This window comes from Tetrao urogallus, assembly GCF_951394365.1.
Source record: "Tetrao urogallus genome assembly, chromosome: 19".
NCBI classification, from domain to species: Eukaryota; Metazoa; Chordata; class Aves; order Galliformes; family Phasianidae; genus Tetrao; species Tetrao urogallus.
The window spans coordinates 5,543,696-5,561,497 of NC_136832.1; the positions used below are offsets into that span (position 1 = coordinate 5,543,696).

Below are 17,802 nucleotides of genomic sequence, written 5' to 3' on the forward strand. Positions count from 1 at the left end.
TGCAGCCATCTCTGAAGCAGTTCCTGACAAACTGCCAGTGAGAGTGCTGGCTTAGCAAACCCTGATGATCCCTTGGATGTTGGTGCAATAGGGCGCTATGGCTTTTCTCATGAGATGTAAGATATGAAATATACACACTAAACATGCTGAAACCATGAACAATGTTAACTGGGCTCTGGATTTGTTGATGTTCAGATGCTTAAATAAAGCTGTATTAAAATCTAGGAAATCTGTTTATAAAACTGCTTTTAAGGAAGATGTAAATTCTGCCTCCCTTAGTTTACTGTTAAGCTTTAAACAGTCCAGAGGAATAATATAATTTTCTTTATCTGGAAGGCAAGGCACTGTTTCTAACAGAGTTAGTGTTCAAATTATGTTAGAGTTGGAGCCACTGCCAAATTGATGGGAAACATTAATCCAAAATGCACTGCATCAGAGCAAGCACTGGTGCTCAGGAGTGTTGGTGCTGATGCGTTTTGGATTGGATTCATGCACACAAGCATTTTGAATTGGTGGGACAGGAATTGTAAGGTAGACTTACTGCTGCTTGGGTAAGGCAGGAATGGCTTTAGGCTTAGCTACAGCAGTACTGTTTTCCAGGCACTTTCTCATGGTGGCTGTAGGAGCTGTTTGGATGGCAAAGGAAACCTCATTTTCTTCCTTACTCTGTGCCAAAAGATTGCTGGAGAGTAATGGCAATTGAATTGAGAGACTTGAAGTCTGTGTTGTATTCAAGGACACTGGGTAATCTGTTTACAGCATGTGTGTTTTAGGCTAGACAGGGCTGAAGGGCGATGTACCTCGTAGGATTTTAACCTAGCTTACAGGAGCAGTTTTCTCCTGTGTGTCTAGGTCATTGCAGATGAATGCTTTAACTCTTGATTCGAGGTATGATGTCACTTATACAACTAAGCTTTGTGCAGCTAGGCCAAAAGTTTCTATAAGCAGCTCCTGCTTTTATGCTGCAGTGCTTCTAGAAGCTTGCACATCTCCTGAGCTCTGCTATGTATCTCAGTGCCGAATCCATAGGAGAAGTGGGCAATAGGCTATTGTGCTAGAAGTGAGCCTCTAACTTCTTATCAAATGACAGCTATACTTCTGCTGCTTGCTGAGTAGAAACTGCCCTATGCCTGAGGTCTACAAAGCAATTTTAAGACAGGCCAGTATTGATCATGCATGGAAACACTAGCTTTTTTGCTCCTTTTTCAATATTCAAAGCTCAGTTTTTCAGTCTTGGCTGTTAGAGCTTGAGGTATCTCAAAGCTGTCACTCAGAAAGCTAAGTAGTTTGATAGCTTCTTGTACCAGAAACGCAGATGGCACAAAAATATATTGCCATTCTGGAAGACAGCAATATTTACCTGCTCCTGACGTGTGCTTCTTGGTCTTCCATGGAAGAGATAGTGATTTCATAGTATCAGTTTCATGTGATGAAATGGAGGAAGCTTTAAAACTTAAATGATAGGGTCTAAAACGTGAGGTCCTGAACACATTTACAGCTCGGACTTCCTGTAAAGCTCACCCCACAGCAGGGTGATTCACTCAACTTCCCATACCTGCCTGGATTGCTCAGTCTGAGGGATGGGCTTACATCAACAATCCTTCCTCATTTGCAAGTGTTCAGTCAGTGTATATCATAATTTTTCTTTCAATCTCTGTCAAACTGAAGCTTTGCTTTTTCTGACATAAATCTGCACGTTCAGGAAGAAAAGCTCACCTTATGCAGACAATCAACAGGTCAGTGTCTTCTTGTCCTGACCTGTCTTTTCAAAGCACTGTAGTTGGTGGCAAAACGGATTTATTAGCTGCTAAATCACAAAACAACTTGAATTAAAACAGTTTTCTTAATAGCACTGCTGAGCTGAATGAATTCTTGGACCCACTGTTGATCTTGAGCATGCTCACCCCATGCTAGGACTGGAGGTTAGTAAACAGAATTCTACCTTTCACTCCCAACTGCCCCAAAAAGTAGTAAGTTACAATGGATTATTTGAACCACCTGTAAGGTGGGTGGTACCAAACCTATTAAATGTGTTAAAATTTGCTGTATCTCTGGAACTATGCACTGGAATGTTAGATGAAGTTGTTCTTTGGAGTTGTTTTCTGACCTTGTTTTGGTCCCTAGTTAACTCAGCAGTGGGAATTAAGTCACTCCATCAGTCTGAATGGTGAAACGTAAGCCCAATGCAAGCTGTTACAGGTATCTGTCGTGATGTGCTGTTCTTTGGTATTAATTGTCACTTCTTGAATGTCCTACCTCATTTTTTATTTCTCTTATTACCATTTCTACACTCCACTTAGCTAATTTCGTTTTAATTAAAGCAGATGCTTGGTGTCGTTACCACAAATAGTATGAAGTGGCTTTCTGTTGCTGAACCACACCGAAGCCCTCTTCTTTTTCTAACACGATTCTAGGAATTTCAGAACAATGACACATCCTTTGCAGGAGATGATACGTAAAAACTGTTACTGATTTCACAGAATCACAGAACTGTAGGGGCTGGAAGGGACCTCTAGAGGTCAACCAATCCACCCCCCTGCAGAGCAGGCTCCCAGGACCAGGTCGCACAGGCAGGCATTCAGGTGCCTTTGCTTGAATGTCCCCAGCGAAGGAGACTCCACAGCCTCCCTGGGCAGCCTGTCCAGTGCTCTGTTACCCTCACTGTGAAGGAGTTCTTGCACACGTTTGTGTGGAACTTCCCATGCTTCAGTTTGTGGCTGTTTCCCCTTGTCCTGTCACCACGCACAGCTGGGAAGGGTCTGTCCTTGTCCCTTTGCCCCCACACCTTAGGTATATATAGATGTTGATCAGATCCCCTCTGAGTTGTCTTTTCTCAAGGCTGAACAGGCCCAGCTCATTCAGCCTTTCACTTGAGAGGTGCTCCAGGCTCTCTGTCATCTCTGTGGCCTCTGCTGGAGTCTTTCCAGGAGATCCCTGTCTTTTTTGTACCAGGGAGGCCAGAACTGGATCCAGTGCTCCAGGTGAGGCCTCACTAGGGCAGAGTAGAGGGGGAGGATCACTTCCCTTGCCCTGCTGGCCATGCTCTTTTTAATGCACCCCAGGATGCCGTTTAACAGTTGTGACATCATTTCCCTTCCTTACCTTTTTCCATTTTAGAAAGGGACTTTGATGATTTGATTCAGTCCTTCAGGGGAGGAATTGTTTCTTCCTTGATAGCTGTGCCTTCTCTAGAGGCACATTAAGGTGAACTCTCCACTGAGGCATCGTTCCTTTTAGTGCACGTGCAGTGTTATCTTTGCCTGAAGCCAGCTGTTCTCTGGTTCTTCTCTTTTTGTTTGTGGAGAGCATGGAGAGATTTCTTAGATGTTGGTGTGACTTTTCTCACTGGAGATCAAGGTTGTACCATAAGCGGTAGCATCATCTGCTCTGAAATGCTGCCCTCAATAAGGCTGTGTGAATGCTAAATGGGAAAACTATCATTTAGATTTTGTTTGGATTCGTTTCCTTTTATTGCATTTAAAAAATGATTTATTTTTTTACTGCTGTTTGGCCACACAGTGGATTCTGTAGTCTTAATAAAAATGTGCCAAAATGTTTTCCTGTCCTATCTGCATTGTAACAGTGCTCGAAGCAGAGCTGGACAAGAGTATTGTCAGATTTGAACCCTTTCCATCCCTCCAGCTGCAGTGTTAGATGAATGTTAAAATGTTGGTGGTAGTGTGAAATCCTCCAGAAATCTCATCTGAAATCCCTTTTCAAAAGTAACTACGCTTGAACTGTTGGACCCCAAAAACTAAGGTGAACTCTGCGTGCATTCACACAAAGGCTTAATTTGGAATGTCTGGAAATACCCTTCCATTCTTTCCTATCTCTCCTTTAAAGGAAGTTCATTGGACAATAGGGAGAATTTTTCCAGGCTGAACTTAATGAGAAGAGGGCTAACGGGCCTGAGTCATCTGCAGCTGCCAGATGCATCCATTTAAGTAAGGCACTACTCACAGCTTGGACGTGGCTCCCTGCCGCTCTGTAGATGCGCTCGCAGGGTTGTGGTTTGGCATGCAGGACCTGTGCTTGGTGTAACATTTCTGACATTCGCTCTGTATGCGGGGTTGCTCGGGCAGCTGATCAGCAGCACCTCCACCGTAAGCACCGAAGGCTGCTATTGTTTTCTCTGAGAGATGTGTAAGACTGGACACTTTAACAGAATAAAAGTTTAACTTTTTAATTTGCGTTTTCCTTTTATGTCTGCTTTCTTTAATTTGGCTGTGTGTGAAGGCGCTTCGCCCCTGGCCGCCTCACTTCTCGGAAGACAGATGTTAATGATTGCTGCTGTTGTGTGAGATTGCTGCTTTACTCATCGCTTCAGCCCGTGTGGGTTATGACATTTCTTTATGAATAAAACAAAGTAGATGTACAGAGATTCTGCTGAGGCCTGGACTGCCTTACACTTTACCATCACTTTAACAAAGGGTTGAAACAATTTACACTGCCAATACGGGCTGTTGGAGCATTGATTGTCTGCTTGTAGAAACTCCGCTGGCTTTTCAGCGTGCGTCTTGCTCTCTCCTTCCCTAGGAGAAAGATGGGGACTGAAGGCAGTGGAGAATGCTGCCTGTTGCCATAGGAATGGTGCCTTCAGCCAGCTGCTGGTAGCAGCCTGTAACTTTCAAAGATGGTTTGAGTTTCTGTGCAACTCATTTGTTACAGAGAAAGGTATTTCTCTTGTGTCCTGCATTCCCTTGCTTCCTCTGAGGCTGTTTGACCACAGTGACATTATACCTACTTAAGTGACGCAGAGCCGGGGTGGTGGAAGGTGCTGCTCTGTGCCACAGTTTATTGGCATTAAGTTTTTAATGGAATGCTTGGAAGGGCTGAGCTAAGAAAGGAGTGGACAAAACGCTTCCTGTCATCTAAGGCTCTCTTGGACTGGGGCTTCCTTCTGGCAAGGGGTCACCAGCACCTCAAGTCACTGAGCAAAAGGGAAGAATGAAAGGAGCCATCAGAGAACTGGTGGTGCTTGTTGGATTCCTAGGGAATGGGAGTATGGGGATGGAAAGGAGCTTTGGGGTGAAGAACTGATGTTTTTGCTGGGAAAAATGCAATCCAGATAATTCCAAATTTTCTGTGTAGCTTACTAAGGCATAGAGTGAAGACCCAGGGTTACTGGAGCTATGATTTAGATTTGTTACATACAGTTCTCTAGCCTGACCACACCAAAAACCAGTAGGTAGAAAACTCACAAAGAAAGTAGCTGTTGTGTCAGACTGTGGATAACAGTGAGAGTGCTCTCAGTAGGGAACTCTTCTGTTTCTGAGGCTTTTGGTAACTTCAGAAAAAGGACTGTTTGGGAAAAATATTTGAGTATTGATGCTTTTTAAAGTAGATACTACTGGACAGTTTAACACAGTTTAAACATGTACTCCTTGTTCCTGGTGAGCATGCTGGGATGCTGGAGCTGGCTATGGGGAATCAGGAGCTCTGATCAGCATCAATGGGAACCTCACTGCAGGGGAAGCGTGGGTAGCTCTGCTGCTCAGCAAGGCAGTTGGAACACTGGGGCTTTGTCTGCTGCAGGGCTCTCGGTGTTCCAGTGCTGTACCGTGAGTCTGTACCATGGTGCTGGGGTTGGCCACAAGCACAGTTTTCCTCCAGAGCAGGAGAAAGTGTGAACAGTCTGCACAAGAGCTTTTAGAAAGGGGGGGGGGGAGAAGAAGGGAAAAGGGCTGATTTCCCAGTTTTGTCTGAGCCCTCACTACTTCCTTGTTTAAACTTATGGGAAGAGAAGATATTTATGTCCTTTGTTCGCTTTTTTGGGGGCGTTATGTGGGGGTGGTGGTTTGGTTTTCCTCTTTCTGGAAATGTCTCAGCCTCAAAATAGGAGTGTGTCTGGAAGGGGGAAGGGCTGGGGAGCTCCTGAGGCCAAACTGCTCTTGTAGCCACTGTGGTTGTGCCCTTGTTTGTGTGACTGCCTGCTGGCACTCCCCATGCCCTGCTTTGCTGTCGGGAGTGCTTTTTTACAATGCAATCCATAAACAGGGAAGCTGTGGTTTGCTGTCGTGTGTGTGAACTCGAGTGGCTTGTGGAGTCAGCACATGTGTGTAAGATGGGGAGTGGAGAAGATGGCATGCTAAACTGCTTGGAAGAAGATTACTGGAAATGAGAAGTGATGGTATGAATGACCTCAGTAACAGGGGAAGGGTATGGGAATGCGTGCAAACAGTGTTTGTCTGGATTGCTGCTTCCCAAGCAGGGCTCCCCCTGAGTAAGGGACATGGCCTTACAGACAGCAGCTGCAGTAGGCTGGCTGTGTTACCTTGTCTTTGTTTCGTTTTCCTACTGATTACACAACATTCTTCAGAACAGCTCAGCTTCGTCATCTGGAAAGGCTCCTTAAACAAGAGGGAAGAACTTGTGATGAGTGATGGTTTTCTTTTTAAAGATATAGATGGATAGATACCTGCTCCTATGTAGCAGCGACAGGACGAGAGGTGATGGCCTCATGTTGTGCTGAGGAGGTTCAAGTTGGGTGTTAGAAAACATTCCTTCTTGGAAGGAGTGGTGCTGCACTGGCACAACTGCCTGGGGAATGGTGGGGTCACCATCCCTGGGGGTGCTCCAGAGCTTTGGAGATGTGGCACTGAGGGATGTCAGTGGGCATGGGGGAGGGGGTGGGTTGGGGTTGGGGATCTGAGAGGTCTTTTTCAACCTGGGAGATTCTATGATTCTGTGCTCAAAATGAGATGCTCTCTAGTGAAAATCCTGAATTCTCTTTTCATTAAAAATAAAACACAAAGAAGGGGGGTGGGGGGTTGATTTGAATGGGTTTCCCTTACAGAATAAGGTATCTTTTTCCTGAACACCACCTGCTTCAGATGGATTTTCAGTTGCTAGCCAAGTGTGTTTGGAAACAACCGCCTTCCAAGCAGCAGCTGTGAATGAGACCAGCCGGTGACTCTGAATATGGCTGAATTGCTGGTGGAAGCCCTTCAGCTTTAGCACCCCTTGATCTCATGTTTGTCACCTCCTGGTGGTTGGGCTCCTTGCTGGCAGGGCAGGGTCTGCTGGCTGAGCAAAGGGAACTCTGCAGGAGTTTGAGTTGACTGCTTCTGCATTTGTTTCTCTGTTCGGTGGCCCTTGATCTTTTCATCCTACCTGAATCTTATTCTACTTCTTTAATTCACAACTGTGTTTACCATTTTTTGATCTGGGTTGTTAAACTAGCTATTTCTCCCTGGGGCTAAGCAGCAAATTGCGATCACAAAGAACAAACATTTCTGTACAGCAGCACCGAGAGCTGGAGCAGAGCTCCATCACTGAGCACTGGGAGCCAGGAGCCACGGAGAGGTCAGAGCAGGAGGTGGCTGTGCTGGCTCTGTGCTTGCATTTGTCACATGCTGCCCAAGGGTCACGTGCCGAGGTGGCAGAGCCGTGCACAGCCAGGCTGGTGGGACTGCGATGGCGTCTGTCACCCAACAGCAGATGCAGAAGGTAAGGGAGCAGCAGGCAGGGAACATACCTGCACCATTTGCAAGGCACGGGTGCTCCGTGCTGAACCAGTGCTCAGGTCTGGCAGAGATCTGCTTTGCACACACTTTGTATTCTGCTCAGCTCCGTGCATTGCTGTTCGTTCTGAGCCTTGGAAACCCGCTGTGGGTGCAAACTTGCGGAGGGCTGCATGCCCTGCAGAGCTCCTCTGAGAATTCTTCTGTGTCCTTCTGATTCCTGCTCAGCTGTCACTGCGAGGCTGAGATCTGTCCCTGAGGATAATCCCTGTGGTGTTCTATATAGGGAAGCAGTGCCAGCAGAGTTCACCTCATTTCATAGAGGATTGTGTAGTCAACCGTGAGAGCCACCCAGGGATTTTTCCCTTAGAGAAAATCACTTTTTCTCCTTCTAGCTTGTAAAGGCATCTCCTCCTTATTTGGAATCTGGAAATGAATGCTCTGTTTGCTTTAGCAGTATATGTAATTTAAGTGTTGTTGCTCATGTAGCTAAGATATCCTTAAACCATGAAGACTCAGCAATACTATCTACTCTGGTTTCTGGGTGGGGAGATGAAATGTATTCCCCTTAATTCTATGGGATCTGAGCCTGTTTAAGGACTGATCTTTCTTGGTAATGCCCCACTTGAACTTTAAAAATAAAAGAACAACACTTCAGTTTTGTCATTTGTGAATGAAAGGGAAACATATCAGAAATAGCCCAGGAGGAGGGCAGCCACCCCGTGTCCCCCTTTCAGTTCCGTGAGGATGGTTTCCTCGTCCTGGAGCACTTCTTCAGCCCGGAGGAGTGTGACAGCATGAGGAGCAGCATCCAGAGGATCCTAGATGGGATGGAGGTGCCACCACACTGCCGGACTGAGTTCTCCACCAAGGAAGAGGAGCAGCTCCAGGCACAGGTACCTGCAGGGCAGGGCTGGTCCCATGCTGCCCTGGGACAGAAGGGGGAAGGCATTGGCTTCCCAGCTTTCTGCTGGTGTTTGTTGGTAGTCCGTGTGTGCCAGGCTGGAGTCCTAGGGAGTGCCAAGAGGTTTAATGTTGAAAGAATGCGTTCAGTATTTGTAGGAATGATTTCTGTTAACTGTACTTTGTTTCTGCTGCTGCTTGGTGGGAAAAAGATGCAGGTGAGTGTTATCTGTGATTGAAGGTTTGGCTGTGTGTTCATGATGATGCTGTCTTTACTGGGCTCTTCTCTCTGACAGGGCAGCTCGGATTATTTCCTCACCAGTGGAGACAAGGTCAGGTTCTTCTTTGAGAAAGGTGTTCTGGATGAGAGAGGTGAGCCCCGAACCCAGTCAAGGGAACGTGAGGAGGCAGGGCCAGGTTCCAGCTCTGCAACCATTCCTGCTTTGCTAAACATATTAAAATCTGGTTTTGTCTTGTAGGCAACTTCCTAATTGCAAAGGAGAAATCTGTCAGTAAGATTGGCCATGGTACGTTCAATTGATCTTTTTGTTTTTTGAGAAGGATGGGCAAAAGGGAGGCAGTTCTTAGGCACTGGGATTTTTTCAGACCCACCCTCTTTAGTCTCCTAAATCTAAACCTTCCTGAGAGCAGAAGTGGCTTTGTCCCTGTTCTGTTTCTCACTGTGCCCCAAACACTGCAAACCTCATGCAACTCCTTCCTTTGAAACCTCTCCTGTATTAAATTAATCTCAATTTCAGCTCGTCAGTTCACTTTTTCCCTCATCGTTCCATATCTGCCTCTGCAGATGTCTCTGTGCAGCTCCTCACTCTCTGCTGCCAAAGTTCTCAGCTATAAACCTTTCAAAACAAAACCCAAAGAACGCTTCCAGGAGGCTCTTTGGTTGCACATAGCACTGAGTTACTGGTGTGCAAAGGTTTGGACTTCAGCCCTCAGACCTCTTGGGGTCAGAGATTGCTTGAGCAACCTCCCACTGAACTGCTCCCACTGCACATGGCTCAGACTGTCTCCTGCTCTCTGCACAGTTAAGCTGTTTTCTTCCTTTCTCACTGCAGCATCTTTTCTTATCTCCTTCTGCTTTCAGTTTGTGCCCTATTACCTCTCTCCCAGCCCCCCACTTGGGTTTGAATCTCTTTTGTCTTCAAACAATACGTGGAAAATAAGAGCAGGATTCAGCTCATTCCCCTGAACTTTGTTCAGATTAAACGTCACTGAGCTTGGAAATGCAATACGGAGCTCTCTCAGCACCCCTGTGCAGAGCAGCCTCTGCTGGGCTCTGTTACATTGACTTTTCCTCTGGGAAGTGAAAACAGTTCTGTCCCCTGCTGCCTCAGCACCTTCTCTCTGATTGATTCTCCATAATGAGTCTTTTTAATGGGATCTCTCCTTGTCCCTTGTTCAGTGGCAGCCCTTGCTGGGCCTGATCGGCAAGAGGGGGAGCTGCATCTCTTTTTGCTTTGCATTTCCGTATATTCTGTGTAATATGCTTCATCACAACACTCACTTTTTTCACTCTTTAGTCTTCTAAAGAGGACTGTATTAACTCAGAAGGGCTGTGTCACCTCAGGCAGTCATTAAGGTTGGAAAAGCCCTCTCAGATTCCCAAGCCCAATCCACCCACCATCCCCACTGGCCACGTCTTGTAGTGCCGCATCTCCACAGTTCTGGAACACCTCCAGGAATGGAGTGATGCTGATGATCTGCTCCTGGGGGTGGGGTGTGGAAGTTCCTGGCTGCTTGGCTGTGCTCTTTGCACCCCATTGCTGCCAGCCTCTGGGCTCCCTTCTGTTACTGAAACCTTCACCCTGAGCCTTGTCTTTCCCCTTAGCCTTGCACGCTCATGATCCTGTCTTCAAGCAGATCACTCACTCCTCTAAGGTGCAGGTAAGCTGAGCTGATAGAGCTGTCTGACAGAAAACCAAATGATGGGATGGTCAACTTGAGTATTCTGGACTCCTAAGTACAAAGTTTTCGAACGTAAAAGGACAGAATACCAATAGAAAACAGCGCTTTGTCGTGTGCAGGAAGCAGCAAATGTAAATTTTGGGAAGTTTCTTTCCAGGAACTGGGGAGAAAACTAGGCCTTGAGAGACCAGTGGTTGTGCAGAGCATGTACATCTTCAAGGTATGGCTGCGAGCCTCCCTGCCATGGCAGGAGTGAAGCCAGTGTCACTCCTCCTCACGTGTCTCCCTTCTCCTTGCAGCAACCCGGCATCGGTGGGGAAGGTAAGCTTCGTGTGTCTCTGTATTACAGCACAGGTAGTCCTTCAGGAAAGGATTGTGAGCAGGTAAAGCTGGCACAGGCTGCCCAGAGAGGTGGTGGTGCCCCGTCCCTGCAGATGCCTGAGATCACAGCTGGATGGGGCTGTGAGTGCTGATGTTGCTGTGTGTGTCCCTGTGCGCTGCAGGGAGATGGCCTTTAGTTGTTCCTGCTACCTCAAGCGATTCCATGGCACGATGGGTGGTCAGGGCAGGCTGAGGAGCACCATGTATGCCCCTACCTCACAGTGCTGGCCCCAGGCACACTGAGATTCTGACCCTGCTGCTTTTCATCACAGTGACACCACACCAGGATGCCACGTTCCTGCACACGGAGCCCCTGGGAAAGGTCTTGGGCTTCTGGATTGCACTGGAGGATGCCACCCAGGAGAATGGCTGCTTGTGGTTCATTCCTGGCTCCCACACCAGTAAGTTGTGGCCACTCCTCCAGCAGAGCTTAATATAGCAATATTTTCTTTTTTTTTTTTTTTTTAACTGTACATGGCTGACAGTGCTTAGTTTTAAATTGAAACCAGGGTTATAGGGTGAAGAGGCAGCCCTCCTGGTGCTGTATTTACTCCAGAACCTGTGAGGGTGAGGCCCATTGCAGTCGCCCTGCATCTTTTGTGCTGTTTCAGAACATCACCCTGCAACACAGGCTCTTCTTTGCCAGGCTCTGAGATTCAGGTTCTTAATGCAATGAAGGTCTGGAACTACTGACTTCTTTCTTCTTGTGGTGATATGTGTCATTGCCACCTGTCGGTGCTCCTTCTGTACTTCTGTCTGCAGCTTTGAAAAGGTTCATCGTCACCTGGACTTCAAACTGTAATTCTCCTTCTGCCCTCTGGAGTGAGAATGCACTAACAAACCATTGCTCTTTTTTTTTTTCCTGCTTGCAAAACTGCTTCTTTTCCAAGCTTTTCACAAGGATGCTCTTTTCCCCCTGTGCCCATGACCTCTTAACTCTTGACAATATTCTAACTTCCTCTTTCACCCCAACCACCACAGCATCATTTCTGCAGTCTCCTGCCTTTCTCTTCCTCTAGGACATACTATTTGACTTCCAATGCTGCTCACCTAAGCATTTACTCGGTAATTACAGCTCTCTTGATGTTTTAAATCACTCAGCCCTCATACACTTTGGAGTAGGTTGTGCTCTGACAGCAGATTATGCTGTCAGGAAGAAGACATGGATGACAGTTTGGTTTTGGGTTTTGCCTAAGTGTTTGAGCATCGTGTTCCTACGAGGCTGCGCTGCGATGCACAGAGCCAGGAGGGGAAGCAGAACACAGCTGATTCTCACTTTCTACTACAGCTGGAAAATCCCAAATCTTTGCATGCTGAAAAATCCCTGAGTCACCAAGGAAAGAATCGAATACATTAGCAGCGTTGTTCCTTTAAGTGCCAAAAGGAACCACAGAGTGTTTCTGGGCTTGCGCAAAACAGAGCTGGCATTTTCATTTGTATGGATGTTTGCTTATCTGTGGACGTGCAGGTGGGATCACCCGCAGGATGGTGCGTGCAGCCCAAGGTGCCTCGACGTGTGTGGAATTTGTAGGGTCAGAGCCGGCCTACGATGACAGCAAGTTCGTACCTGTGCCCATAAGTAAAGGTAGAAGCACCTCAGAGAAGGGAAACACAATTGCATTTCAACAGCTGTACTTTCCTTATGTCAAATTTAGCACTCACGACTGGGAACAAAAGCAGTCTGGGTGTTTCTTCCAAACAGGTGGGCTCATAGTCATCCATGGAGAAGTCGTCCATAAGAGTGAAATGAACAGCTCGGGGTTCTCTCGCCACGTGTACACCTTCCATGTGATGGAGGCCAAAGGCACCAACTGGAGCAAGGAGAACTGGTAGGGTTGCTGTGATTCTTAGACAAATGTTTAATGAAAGCTTTTAAGTTGTACCCTGGTGTATTCGCAGACTTCTTACAGTCATGTTCAATAAGCATATTGGAGAAAGGGAAAAATTCCATGCTTGGCAATCTTTGCTGTGCTTCTACTTTGCAAAATATGCAACCACGTGCCTTAGGGATTTCTTTCAGGATTTCTACTAAGTTTAAAATAAAACAGCAAAGTGCCTGAAAGACAGAACTAATGACTACAGGTGTAACTGGTGTTCAGCCTGAGGGGTTCTAAAATGCTGACTTCTCACTGTATCAGCTCTTGCTGTTGTTTGAAATGCCCTTTGGGTGCAGCAGTATTGATTGCTGATTTAATGGCCCAGAACTGGAGTAGTCACTGCAGTTTTGTTTTTTGCTCTTCCTTACCACCTAGGCTCCAGCCAACTCCTGAACTGCCTTTTCCACCACTCTACACTTGACATTCACGATTGGCTTCTGGAGTCAACTGGCTGGTTGGTGTTCCCATGGTTGCTTGTCTGTGTTCTCTTTAAGTGCAGTTCACTAGATCAATGCTCAAGATATAATTATCCACTGTGAGCAAGCTCCCTTCATGCAGCTCAATCTGCCTGCCTTCAGTAGAAGCTTCTGCTGCAGGATGAGCCCTGCTCTGAGGATAGTAGCCCAGTCCTTTTGGTGAGGAAATCTCTTCTGTCTCCAGAACAGGCCATTAAGGAGTGTTCCACCTTGACCATGGCAATGGTTGAGAAGTGTTTCTTGTTGTAGAGCTGTAGTATTTTAAGTCGAGAGCTCATTTAGTGCTTGGCTCTGTTCATTGGCAGTGCAGGTGAACGTGTTGTGTGACAGTGGCAGCCTTGGGTCTCTGTCCTATTCTTTGAATAGTAATAAAGACAATGCTACTGTGGGCAAAATGAATCAGGGAGTCTACTTCTTTAATTAATCACTCTTCTGGGTATTTCTTGCAAATTGCAGCTGAATGTTTGATCTCTAGGCTTGATTAAAAATATCAACGTTCTTAAAGATGTTGAAAATATGAAAACAACAACAAAACCCCTCGTGATACATCAATAAAAAATCATGAATCTTCATTTTAATCTCACCCCTTTTTTTTGAGGGTGTCACGGTGTGATCTCCTCCCAGCACGTGGGGCTGCAGCACAGCTCTGTGATGATCCGATTGAGGTGTGTGCACCACCATGACTGCCCAAACCCCAACAAAACCAAACCACAGTGAAACCTTAGGAACATTAAGTAACTTCAGTTGCATCAGGGGCAAGCTCATGCCTGTGTGCTAAGCTGAACAGAACGCAGGTAGCATTTCTGAAGGAGTTGCAATAGATGGTATCTCTCCCAATGAACACAGAAGGTCATAGATGGGGACAAAGAAGTGGGAGAGACTGTAGGAATGAAATGCTGTCGTGGGTGTGATGTAATCACTTTCAAGCAGTCATGGAGTTGTGTTTGTAGCAGATCTGTGTCTGAGTAACATACCCAGCTCAATCCAGCCAATTTGGGAGCATAAGTCAGGATGGAGTGAGGCACTCCAGCTCCTACATAATATTCCACACTTATTTAAATTTACTTTTTGAATGCTTGGTTAAATGGGCACTAAGTTTTATCTAGTTAAAATGAGACAAAACCAGAATGAACTTAACAATAAGTTGTTAGGGAAACAAGGCTCCAATTCTTAGTGATTCATTCCTCTCAGAAATGTATTACCCATCTCTAGTGTTGGTTTGATCATCTGATTTGTGAAATAGTAGAATTAAATCTATGGTAAGAAGAATTTTTATCCCTTTGGGCATTGCCTAGCAATGCAGAATATGTTCAATACGGTGCAGAACTCAGGCTGGCACAGTGGGAATGAGGCTGGCGAACTGCAATAGCAGCAGCCTGGAGTTCAGTTCCTGCTGTGGTGTTCCTGGGATCTCTCCCTGTGCTTTTCCTATGGTTTGTTTCACAGTTGCAAGTGGGGATGGAGAGGGAAGTGACTTCTTGTAGTTTTGTGCTGTTTTGGAGGTGAAGGCTGTGGGTCATAGTGGAACTTTTTCTGTATCTTTCCATTACTAGAGTTAATCTCTTAGAACAGTGCCTGCTGCTGAGCAATGATTGTCTGTCCTCTGCTTATATGCACCATTATCTGCAACTTGCAAAATATCTAATTCATGTGGATGAACAGAAGCAAGAAGCTGGACTGAATTTGCAGGTTTTACAGTTCAGTGTGAAGGAAATGCAGCCTAGTCTGAATTGTTTTTTTGCAAACGGTATCTGTCCCATATTGCATTATTAACCAAAACAAACCCTGAACAATTTTGGCATGTTGGGAAAGGCAGGCTCAGGTGTGGAGCTGGGCCCAGGTGGGGGATGTTGGGCAATGCCACCTCCCTGCGGGCCCTGACTCGTTCCTGGGGCCTGATCTGTTGGCACAGAGCATCACTTCTGCTCCACCTGTGCTCCTAATAAGCAGTCAGGACTGCAGGGGAGAATCGTGTAAGGTGTCTGGGGCAGCACTACACCATTCCCAAAGTGTACTGTGGTGCCTTTTTGTGGGGAACATATTGTCAGAACGTAACTGCATCCTTCAAACCAGGATCCTGGAAAGCAAAGCTTCAGCTCAGGCAGTTCTTGGGGAAATGGAAGAGGCAGAGAAAGCACAGCACTTGGCAATAAGGGACTATCAATGCAGAAGGGCTTAATAGATTCTCCCCTGTGATTTTTATTTTTTTTTTTTATTATGACAAAAATCAACTTGTGCTGTTTTAAAAACTACAGAAAAAAGAACAGACTGAAACAAAACTTTTATTTTAAATAGATTTTCTTTGTTTTTAACAAAAGAAAAACACTGTTTGGATCATCTTTCATCTGTGACTGATGTGCATATATTCAGTTGCTGCTTTTCTCTAGAAGTGGAGAAACCTCTATTCTTGGAAGTGCTTTTAAACCATAAACATGATCTGGAGGTAGAGAGGTAACAACAAATTATCAATTTGGGTCGTGTAAGCTTCCAAAAGAGAAACTAAGCTCACAGACACCAGAATCCAGGCATAGCTGGAGTTCAGGTTCACGCTGCTGTCAAAGATCAGAATAAGAGCCACAGCAATGATCTGAGCGAAAACTGCTGTCATTGTCCCTTCAAAGGTCTTCTTTGTGCCCGGCCACTTGATTTCCCCCATGGTACTGCCAAAAACAGAAGCCATGGTGTCTCCTACCCCTACCGCAAGCACGCCAGCGTAGGGCACCAGTGCTCCTGCCCCAGACAAGGCACCTTTAGGGGCACAAGATCTGGGGAACAACCACACTGGGAGGGACATGCCAAGAAGAAGGTAAATGTGAGTCAAGATTAGAGGCCCACTGTCTCTTTCATCCAAGAAGAGAGACAGCAAATAGCGAAGAGTCTGACCAAGCGGTTTGATCCTGAAGTACCGAATGTACTCTAAGAATATGAACACTGCCAGACACAGGACTGCAGCAACATAGAGAAGCTGGCGGTCATAAATTAGTCCAGGAACGTAAGTTGCTACAACAATGAAATGGAAATACTTCCTGGTTATGGTTGAGGCCTGGTGTTTTTTAGATTCAGACGATCTCTTGGCATTCTGGTAGAAAACTATGCCACACGCTGAAGCAGCCAAAAAAGTCCAATATACGAGCAGGTAAACCCTCGTCTGTGTCTGAAACAAAAACTGGAGCAGCCAAAACAAAGGGTTCCTCCGGATCAGTCGATAAAGCCAAGGCATGATGACCCCTAAGCCTAGCACTGCTGTCATCATGTGGAAAAACATGGAGGAGATCCAAGTACCCGAATCCATGAAAATGAAGAGAACAGTGAAAAAAAGCCCAAGAATAATAACTCCAATAACTGCCACCAGAAGGAAGAAGTCTATGGGTTCACCTCTGCCCTCGATTACATTCAGTGAGCGTTTAATGAGCTGATTGAGAACAAAACTTATACCTCCGAGAACTAGCAATGCTTCTCCAGGAGTAAAACATCGAGGCAGCAGGTAGAGCAAGATCATACTGAGGTAGACAAAAATTAGCAGCACTTCTAGGACCTCTATCACTTCTGAAACAGTCAAAGAGTGCTTCATGGTATAGATAATTATACTGCCAGCAACACCAGTGAGTATGCAAGTGTTGGTGGGCACAGGTTTTGTGATGCCAACGGCAATCACAGACAAAAATAGAGCAACCAACATGCCAGTGGAAGCTACAACTATGCCAAAGCGTTCAAAGTACACGATACCAGCAGCCTTGCACCTCTCCTTCATTGCTATCCCCAGCAAGGGGATGACCATGCTGGCAGGCAGGAGCCCACTGTTTGCTGTGCTGCGGAACTGGAACACAGCCCCCCCCTGCTGCAGCAGGCGGTCCCATTTGAACTGGACATAGAAAGCCTGGATGGCAAGAGCTACAGCACACCAGGAGTAGCGGTCCCACACCACTGCATGCACGCACAGAACGATGCTGAAGACGATCAGGGATTCCACCAGCACTGGTTTGTTTAACATGGTTCCAGTCCAACGCGGCTTTGGCTTTCAAGATCTTTGTTATGGGTCCTGATCTTCTCAGTAGTTGTCCACTAGAAGGAATTCTCTTTCACACTACTGCGATTCCTATTGAAAACAAACAAACGATGAAAGCAACTATTGGAAAAACAGAAAAACTGAAGCTTGCTTGCAGCTGTTTTGTTCGTAAGCTCAAATTAGACTGATGTTATATGCCAGCTATTAATCAGAGATAAGAAGGGATCAGCCAAAACCGTTATCCCCACTTGAGAATCCAAGCTGAGCTGGCAGAAGCCAACTGCTCAGTATGTGGGTATTCAGATACTGCAACAGAAATACTTTAAATTTCGTCTTCGACTTGAAACATGAAGCAAACAAGCCACAACTATTCCCAGATGGCTTCACTGTAGCAAGCTGCCAGCTGGGCTACAGGACATGGAGCAATTTCACCACCTGCGATGCAGATCTTCTGTTCCAGCTTTCAAAATCTGCTGACGTTCAGATTTGCAACACAAGGTATTTCACTTCTGCGTTACTTTCTGGTCCCTGACAGATAACCCTGCTGGTGCCTAAGGGGCAGGACAGAGGGGAAAGGCTCCTCAGCGCAGTGTGTACTGCTGGGCAATCGGCTAATGGCTTTAAACTAAAGCACGGCAGATTTCGAAGAAACCATTAATAATGAGGGCGGCGAGGCCCTGGGAGCTGTGGATGCCCCAGCGCTCATCGGGGCTTTGGACGGGGCTTTGGACGGGGCGGCAGGGGCCCGGCTGCTCTGGGCTGGGAACCTTCCT

General features: G+C 46.3%; 2 protein-coding genes across 2 annotated transcripts; one reads left to right on the forward strand and one right to left on the reverse strand.

Annotated features, from left to right (window-relative positions):
- Positions 1-7,416: 7,416 nt before the first annotated feature.
- PHYHD1 (phytanoyl-CoA dioxygenase domain containing 1) lies at positions 7,417-12,968 on the forward strand (the record flags this gene model as incomplete). The annotated part of the gene is made up of 11 exons (XM_079544920.1): positions 7,417-7,449; positions 8,201-8,359; positions 8,663-8,738; positions 8,846-8,893; positions 10,213-10,268; positions 10,447-10,509; positions 10,589-10,610; positions 10,943-11,071; positions 12,139-12,255; positions 12,373-12,499; positions 12,923-12,968. The coding sequence occupies 11 exons, from the start codon at positions 7,417-7,419 to the stop codon at positions 12,966-12,968; spliced, it is 876 nt and encodes a 291-aa protein (XP_079401046.1).
- Positions 12,969-15,442: 2,474 nt separating this feature from the next.
- DOLK (dolichol kinase) lies at positions 15,443-17,014 on the reverse strand (the record flags this gene model as incomplete). Its single annotated transcript, XM_079544789.1, has 1 exon — positions 15,443-17,014. One exon carries the CDS (start codon positions 17,012-17,014, stop codon positions 15,443-15,445), a length of 1,572 nt encoding a protein of 523 aa, XP_079400915.1.
- Between the last annotated feature and the right edge of the window lie 788 nt (positions 17,015-17,802).